The sequence below is a fragment of the Ictalurus punctatus genome, chromosome 22 (genome assembly GCF_001660625.3).
Source record: "Ictalurus punctatus breed USDA103 chromosome 22, Coco_2.0, whole genome shotgun sequence".
In the NCBI taxonomy this organism is placed as follows: domain Eukaryota; kingdom Metazoa; phylum Chordata; class Actinopteri; order Siluriformes; family Ictaluridae; genus Ictalurus; species Ictalurus punctatus.
Genome location: NC_030437.2, coordinates 2,467,388 through 2,476,477, shown reverse-complemented (window position 1 = coordinate 2,476,477; position 9,090 = coordinate 2,467,388). Strand labels below are relative to the sequence as shown.

Below are 9,090 nucleotides of genomic sequence, written 5' to 3'. Positions count from 1 at the left end.
CCCTTTAGTACAAACCGGTCAGCTTCCGAAGCTTCAATCTTCATGCTAAAATACCACAACCCCATCGCACCCGTCATCTCATAGGCTGCTGACTAGCCAAGCCGGATCTTTGCCGTGACTCATTGCACCCGCGTCGTATAGCCGCATTGCATTGTGAGACTTTGAGTCCAACGTTTGCACCAACGTCTCTCCAACTTCTGCGTTAAATTTCACATTAATATGATTGCTGACCATGTCAAGAAGATCTTGCTCTTTTGGTTTTTACCGACTAACAGCAAAACAGTAGCACGCAACTGCTAAGTTCTCACAGAAATAATGAAAATACAGTACAAACCAACAAACTGATCACCACATCACCAAGCACATCACAAATATTTCAATAAAAAACATATTTAATGGGTTTCAGTGTGGGGTTTTCCTTTAACCTGGTAGTCCTGTTATAACCAGTAGTGCAGTCTACACCTGCTTAACATCCAACACTGTTATAACAAAGTACAAAACAACCATGGCTACGAAGTAGTGTAAGTAATAAAACAACAAAATATTACTGCACTTAATGTTTTTAAAAGGGATATATCCTGAAACAGGTAGTCAGCTAGCTAATTGAACTAGCTAGTACAGAACTGTCTTTCAACTGTGTCATGGTTTATGTGCTTATTATGCGTTTGTGTGGTTTATTATTCATCTCACAAAGTCTTTTGACAAATATTATTTAACAATATTCAAAACCTTTCTGCAACAAATAAGTGTTGTAATGTACCAGATAGATAATCTTGCTAAATAGAAAGTAACCACACTCAAACACTGAGAGTCTGGTAATGCTTCCCATAACAAACTGTTTTAAGAACAGTTTCGATTTAGCCACTGATCCTTATCCACCTCACTTTAGCGTCACATACCTGATCCTAGATCAGCGGTATGCTTTTTTTTCTGGCGTCGTGCGTATGTGCGTGCGTGATGTCGTCATCGCATACGTATGACGCACTAACCGTCCGGCGCTAAATTTCAAATAGGAGGAAAAGTGGAGTTAGCGGAGTTCCTCGCCTGTGTGCGACTAGTTCCGTTGTTTACAGTACATTACAGATTATTTTCTGTAAAATAACATTGTTTTAATCGTAAATAAGTAACCGGATATTCATTATCAAGTTGCGCGACCGAATACAGTGAGTATTTAATCATGTTTGTTGAAATGTGGGTTAGAATGGTTTATTAGTGACCCGAGCTAGCATGCTAATGTGGCTAGTTGTGTACATTTTAATGTTTTCTTTAAAGTTGGATAGTTTTGCTTGTAACTTGGCTCACGTTTATCCTTGGAGATAGAGATTTAGTTAACGAAAATATTATATATATATATATATATATATATATATATATATATATATATATATATATATATATATATATATATATATATACACACACACACATTTATTCTAACTAGCTAGGTCGCTAAGTAACTAACGCATCTTAAAGTACTAAATTCGGAATAAAAGTGAATTATTCTTAATCTCCCGAAGGACAAGGTCATATTTCTTTAAACACGCAACGTGAATTAGCATTTGAGTGAACTAGAAAGTCCTTTAACGTTCCGGTTATTTGTGTTTTTAACTAAACGATTCAGAAACGAATCATTCAAGTGAATCGACTCAGCTGATTCGAGTCATGAAAAAGAACAGCATTTCTCAGTCCCTGCTACTGCTTCCTCGATGTCAGTGTCATCGGTCCTGCTTGATCATTTTCTCCTACCGTACCAGTGTGTCTGAGTGCACGAGACCTGGGAATCTGTAATCTGGGAATGGTACAGTATTTTCCACCCCTCACTCTGGGTTTGATTGACAGGCAGCATGAGTGTAGTGAGCACCCCGAATTCTCGGCCACGGCAGTGGTCCTCTCCGGCGCTGGGGCACAGGACGGCCCTCTCCGCCACCAGCACGCCGCTTCTCGGATCCATCCAAACCAACGACGATGAGCAGGAGCGAAGGCAGAGGCGCAGGTCCAAAGTCGTCGACCTTCACGCAGGAGCCGATTCCTCCATCAACGAGGCCTACGGGTGAGTCCCTACTCCCTCGCTCCACTGATCGTGCTACCGGGAGGAATTTTAATCGTGTTCATTTATAATCTTTGAAACAACATGTTTGGTGTGTTTACAGTAGCACAGGAACTCCCGCTGCTGTGCCCAAGCTGTCTTCCGCACAGATCTCGGAGCATTACTCCACCTGCATCAAACTCTCAACGGAAAACGTGAGTGAAAACTCAAAACACACACGCACACACGTGTACGCGCAGAGCTAAACAGTTCTAATGGTGCCGGGGTATATTTATAATAAGCTCATTAATCTGTCGGTAGAAAATCACCACAAAGAACGCGTTTGGCCTGCACCTCATCGATTACATGGCGGACATACTCAAGGAGAAAGACTCCGAGCTCAACTTCAAGGTGAGTGAGTCTTGGACCTTCATGAATATCTTTAAACGTTCTGTCGGAATGCCACGTGCACTCTGGATACCCAGGTCTGCTGTAGTAGGCGTGTGATGGGACGCTGTGTGTGTGTGTTCGTGTTCAGGTGGCTGCAGGGACGCTGGACGCCAGCACTAAGATCTACGCAGTGAGGGTGGACGCAGTACACGCCGATGCCTACAGAGTTCTGGGAGGGCTGGGCTCCGAGACCAAACCGAAAGGTCTGCATTAGATGTGCCAGTAATAGTGTGTGTGTGTGTGTGTGTGTGTGTGTGAAATTATATCCACATATTAAAGGTGACATATGCCATGCCACTGTGTGTTCTATGTTCTACTTTGTGTTGATGCCTGTACCAGACCAGGAGGCAGAAGAAGAGGCAGAGGGCAGTGTGAGTGAACAGGCAGCCACCAAGCAGGTCCCAAAGAAACGTCCTCCAAAGAAGACGGTGGAGCAGAACCTAAGCAACATCAACCTCTCAGAGTCAGAGATGAAGTGTGAGGTAAAGGACATAGACGTCTCATCACACCAGAGTCTTCACTCTTAATGAAGAGTCTCAAAACCATATGCTTTGTTGCACTGTATCAAAGTGAGGGTGTAAAATGCAGGGACTGACTACTGCAGAGGCCACACCTCCTTTACTGTGTATGATAGCCACATAGGCCACACCTCCTTTACTGTGTATGATAGCCACATAGGCCACACCTCCTTTACTGTGTATGATAGCCACAAAGGCCACACCTCCTTTACTGTGTATGATAGAATCATAGAGGTGGGAAGAAAACGAGCGGGAAACAGGTTTATATAATATGTTTGTTTATTAGGAGCAGAATGCCTGATATCCCTCGTCACATGTGTATCCTGTTACAGGTGGACCCCATGTTCCAGCGCATGGCTGCCTCTTTCGACGAGAACAGTACGGCTGGAGTGTTTCTGTCTGTGTTGTTCAGCGAGGACAGCTGCTGTGAGCTCAAGTTCCCCTCCCACATGACCCTGCTGCGCTCTAGACCACCTGGCTCGCCCTCACCTGTACAACACACACCTGCCTCCCCCTTCACAGGTACTGCACTAAACACCTGTCCGTCTATGTACGTAAAGTCTGAGCAGCGAGACAGGCCTCATTGGGGGATTGTTGTTTTTGTACCTGCAGTTAGTTTGAAGACTCTGGAGGAAAAGATGCCCATCTGCCCATCTCTAGAAGAATTCTCCTTCACCCAGTGGACACCTGAGCAGGTACACAAGCATATTAAAGGGAAATTCCACCCGTCGTGTGGTCCTAACATGTTATTAAAGTGACGTGTAAGAAAAAAGAACAGATGTGGAAGCCTGAGAGTCACACCCGCTGGTGACGGATGAACCTTCTCTGTCCGTCTGCACAGACGACCAACCTGAACCAGCTGCTGGAGAAGATGAAGCAGGGCGAGCATGCGTTCGACGTAAACGCTGACGTCGAGCCGGACGAGGCGGCGGATTTCGGTGACTGTTTCGACGGGGACGGAGACGATGACGGAGGAGCGGGAGACGGCGGGGATCTCTTCGACGAGCACAAAGACGCCTGCTCTAGGAGGAGCCCCGAGAAAGGACGGTGAGAGAGAGGCAAAAAAATACTTTATCGTTGAAATGAAAAGACGAAAGCATAGAACCGAGCAGTGGAGGTGAGCGCTGAAGTGCGCATGCCGTGTTCCGTGCAGGGGGATCATACCGATCGGAGAAGGCGACATCACCACCATGTGCCTGCAGCTGTCGGACAAACCCAGGGAGTATTCGTACTTCAGCCCACGCACCATGGCGACGTGGGTCGGCCCGGGATACTGGCTCTTCAAACCCACAAACAAACGTGAGCTCATACAGATTCCACACTGTTAAATGTTCCTACTGTCACGTCACGTGATGCAGCATTGGTTGTGTTTTGTTATTCGCCGCGCAGACGACCACAAGCCGGAGAAGGAAACGAAAAAACGGGCGCCGAGAAATCCCCTGGTGATCGACTTCTTCAGCGAGGACGTCCACTTTCACAACTACTTCCGCACGACCAGAGTAAGACCTCGCTCCGGTTTGCTTTAATACACACAGCTTTCTTTTTCTTTTTTTTTTTTTTACCGGAACAGGTTTCCGTTCTATTCCTGTTATTTTTGTCCTCCCGTGACTCACGTCCTTCATTTCCAGGCAGCGACCACCATCAGCAAATCTGCCCTGAACACCAGCAACAAGAAAACGACGCTGCCGGCGGATTTCCAGTACCCGCTCGGCAACCTGTCGCAGCTCAGCCTCAAACCCGCCAGCACGGTGACTCGCCGAAAGACCTGCAGCACACTGAACAAACGTCACTTCCTGTTAAAGCTGCAGAACTTTACGCAGATACATTAACAATTTAACGTTGTTTTTTTATTATTATTTGTTCATTTTTTTACGCTCTAGCTGATTGTGAAAGACAAGAAGAGGATATCGGGCGAACTAGCCGAGGACATCGGAGAGTACGACTACGACAACGCTAACGACACCGCTAACTTCTGCCCGCGGCTGCAGGTACGCACGCTCAGGAATGCGATTTTTAATGGTTTTTTTGGCGCTTTGCTCACCCCTGTGATGAAACCTGGCAGCTCTCGGACAGTGACGACGAGGTCGAAGGCTTCGCAGGATCGGACGACTCTCAGCCCATGACGGACAGGCTGGACGCTGACGGTGTCTCCACATACGGAGAAGACTGCCTGGTGCCCGAGCCGCATAAAGTAAGAGCAGACGTTCTCACTGTTAATAATAATAACAGAGTCGACGTTCTCGCTGTTTGGTTTTACCTTCACGTTATTATTTCTGTGTGTTTATCACGAATATGATCCCCCACCAGGGAGCGGCATGGGCCGTTTAGTCCCGAGTATGGATTCCCGTAAGGACGAGAGATAATATTTACTGAGAGGATAGTATTATTCTGCAAGAGTTGGGCAATGTGAAGGAAACAAAGATGCATCAACTCTCTCTCTCTCTCTCTCTCTCTCTCTCTCTCTCTCTCTCTCTCTCTCTCTCTCTCTCGCAGGTCAACATCATTGAGATTAATTACGCCAAGACGGCCAAGAAGATGGACATGAAGCGCCTGAAGAGCAGCATGTGGAGCCTCCTGACGGACAGCCCTGAGAAACCAGCCAAGGTATTCTGTTACACACACACACAGTAGGATAGGCGAGTACATCTCAGTAATAATAATCTCATCCCCGATCTGAGGCGCCCGGGTTCATTTCGCATTCCATTTCTCTCCGTTTGCTTTGTTTTAAATTTCTGTATGATTTTTTTTTTTTAAGGATGTTGAGAGCGAGACTACCGAAGTGCCGGGAGAGAAATCCTTCAGCCAGTCCACCAGGACGCTCATACGAAAGTAAGACACCGGAACACTCGAGGCTTACACTTATTTGCACATTTTTGACACTATAGTAACGTTTGATTGACGGACCGAAAGAGTACGCCAAATCCAAGATGGCTTCCGGATTCATGCACGTGTTCACCACACAGGGTTAAAAACATAACGGCTACTACACTCGTACCGAAATCACCTAAACCGATTCGGTTGGGGTTTTTCAAATCGCTCTTCCTGTAATTTACACACCTGTTGCATGCCTGAAGGAGCACAGCTCTCCTTCGCGTGCCAGGATCAATTATATACTAATTCGTGCCTTTCGCTCGTTTCCCGTTCCAGGCTGCCCGGCACCATGGCCAGTAACCTGTCCGTGCCCTTGGCCTTCGTCGCTCTGCTGCATCTGGCCAATGAGAAGGTGAGTCCTAAAGAAAATAAATAAATAAATAAAGCCGCAGCCATTAGGTTTGCTCTGTTTTCCGCGCGATAAAGCGTCCGGCGTCTCGCTTTCATAAAACCTGGAGGCCCTCTGCGTTAAAACCATCGGGGCTTGTCATCAGCGAGAGTCGTAAACGGTAAAAACGACAATTAAAAAGTGGACTTTATGACACTGTAATGGTTTTGCAGATAGTATTAAACACGTGAGTGTTATTCTATTTAAAAGAAAAAGAAAAACAGCTGGTCGGTGCACTGGTTTACCAGAGAAACATGTTGAGGGATTTATTATTATTATTATTATTATTATTATTATTATTATTATTTGGGTAAATTGTAGCTGCTTCAGTGTGCTTCACCGTGGGTATCGTGTCCTTTGAGTGATGAGTTGTCTTGGTTTTTTTTTGGCTTCATCAGATCAGAAGACATTTTTGCAACATGGTTTGGGGTGATTTTTTTTTTTGCTTCATTAACGTGAGGAAGAGCTTTAATGTAGTCTTTCTACAGAGTGTGATTTCCCGCTCAACAGAAGTCGTGTGTTTTCTCGCTCACAGAACCTGGAGCTTCACAAAGTGGACGACATGTCGGACATCATCATCAGGCAAGGACACTGAGGACACGCCCACGCCACCGGATTATTATTATTATTTTTTTTTTTTAAATCATTTTAAGGGATTATTTTTTTAGAGCAGTGTTTGTTTTTTTACAGTGTACAGTACGTTTTATCCCACTTGTAAGGAGCCGCTGTTATACAGCAAACAATGTTTCGTAATAAACTTTTTAACCGTGATTTAGAGGAAAAATCGTGCTGTTTTGTTTTGTGGACCGTGCTACACAAGACACGGAAATGTACAATTAATTAAGTCTGTCATTCAGCATCATGTGAAATAATGACACCGAGGGAGGAGCAGGTGAACTGCGTCTGCAGATAGAATACAGACTACCTGGACGTGACCTTGTCGCTCTCACGCCGACGTATGAAGGCCGCTTGCTCTGACACTGCAGTGACCCTCGAACACTGTGAACTTTTCTCCTCTTTTATGTCTCGTCTTGTTAATTTAAACCTGTTACATTTAATGTGTTTTTTTTTTCCTTTTATGTGTTTTTTCCTTGTATGTGTTGCATCATTAAAATTCTTACTGGAATTGTAAGCAATTTAAAAAATGTAAATCACTGCATCCTTAAATAGGCTTAGATAAACAATATATTAAGGCCAGTATGAACCATGGTATTTGCATATCCTAATTGCAGCAGCCAATGAGAGGCCCTTTGTAAGACTTGGATGATGATGTATTTAAACTTCCAGGAGGAGCCACTTCTCATTTGCATATGCGAACCGACTTCTTCGTAAGCTAGCTACTTTCTCACTAGGTTTTAGGTGAGTTATGCAGGTTTGTTACAGCAATATAAAGCATGCATTTTAGCTAACGAGCAAACCAAGCCTGCTAAATTCTTGGTTAGAAAGCCAACTTCACTGATAAGATGAAGCTCCTCAGACCAGTTATCTCTCCTAATTGCCTGTAACTACAACCAAAATATGTTGGCTTGGAAAGGTGTCCGATTTGAAAGTATACGCTATATCTTTGGCACCCAAAAGTACAACATAACATTTTAGAAGACAAATTATGTCTTGCTTTTAAAATTCACTGCAGTCTACCACGCAGTTGTCCACACTGAAGCCAAAGGGAGCCAGTCAGATTCAATTTTTTTTTTTTTTTAGACCTTCTACAGCCTTTATTAAAAACCAGGGAAGAGCTACTGACAACTCATTTGCATATTCTAAGTAGCTCCTATGGCAGACTTCATTAAAAACCAGGGAAGAGCTACTGACAACTCATTTGCATATTCTAAGTAGCTCCTATGGCAGACTTCATTAAAAACCAGGGAAGAGCTACTGACAACTCATTTGCATATTCTAAGTAGCTCCTATGGCAGACTTCATTAAAAACCAGGGAAGAGCTACTGACAACTCATTTGCATGTTCTAAGTAGCTCCTATGGCAGCCTATAAACAAGAACCAGCTAGTGACCGCTCATTTGCATATTCTGATTAACTCCTCTATAAGCCTATTTATGGAATAGATATCAGGACGCTCTATCTACATATGCTAATTTTATCATAGCCACAGCCAATAGGAATCTTTTTTTTTTATGTCTGCGCGTCTTATTTGTATATTTCAATAGCTTTCGTTCACTGTTAAACAGACTAATGTGAATAATCTTGTCGAGGCAAATCACCTGCACGGGAAAGAACGGAAGGGCGATGTGCTGGGAGGGGCGTGGCGCGATGACGTCACCGAACCACCTGAGCTGGGCGGGGCGGATTTCAGATTTGGTGACGCGGAACGAGAGAACAATAATTAGGGTTGTTGTTTAAATGTCTACTTCTGGGTGTGAGACAGGTCTTCCAGCATTCTCTGGGTGTGTGATGTAACACATGAAATATTTTAAACACGAATTATAAAAGAAACAAAAAACATATGAATAATAATAATAATACTTCTGCCTTTTTTAATTTTATTCAGTCACAAGTTTATTCGTGATTTGTTGAATTTAACCCATCATAAACATTTTTTTTTTAAATAAAAATAAAAAACCCTCTTCTTGGTTCAACCTGTTGCTCAGGCATACTTAAATACCGATTAAAAGTTTTTTTTCTCCTCCTACCCGTATTCCGGGGTTTGCGCTACTATTGGCTGCTTTATCCTCCAGGCAGTGAACCGTTAGCGAGAAGTGCGAACTATAAGCCAATCACAAAGAAGAAGGCGGGACTTGCGCAGCTCCCTCTAGTGGTTGAAATCGGGCGCGCACCCGTTTAGCGGAGGAACGCGCGCCGACGCGGAAGAGAAAACGCGGA

At 44.3% G+C, this 9,090-nt stretch overlaps 1 protein-coding gene across 2 annotated transcripts; it reads left to right on the top strand.

Annotated features, from left to right (window-relative positions):
- The first annotated feature begins 1,003 nt into the window (after nt 1-1,003).
- On the top strand, nt 1,004-7,385 carry ncaph (non-SMC condensin I complex, subunit H). Of its 2 annotated transcripts, none has more exons than XM_017451985.3 (18): nt 1,004-1,163; nt 1,840-2,050; nt 2,154-2,241; nt 2,348-2,437; nt 2,565-2,679; nt 2,816-2,958; nt 3,327-3,516; nt 3,607-3,689; nt 3,836-4,041; nt 4,148-4,293; nt 4,384-4,493; nt 4,623-4,742; nt 4,875-4,982; nt 5,057-5,185; nt 5,488-5,598; nt 5,750-5,823; nt 6,142-6,217; nt 6,789-7,385. In XM_017451985.3, the coding sequence occupies exons 2-18, from the start codon at nt 1,845-1,847 to the stop codon at nt 6,846-6,848; spliced, it is 2,055 nt and encodes a 684-aa protein (XP_017307474.1). In that variant the 5' UTR covers nt 1,004-1,163; nt 1,840-1,844; the 3' UTR covers nt 6,849-7,385. The 2 variants fall into 2 exon arrangements, with proteins under 2 accessions (XP_017307474.1, XP_017307473.1); XM_017451984.3 differs by having other exon boundaries at nt 2,151-2,241.
- The last annotated feature ends 1,705 nt before the right edge of the window (nt 7,386-9,090 follow it).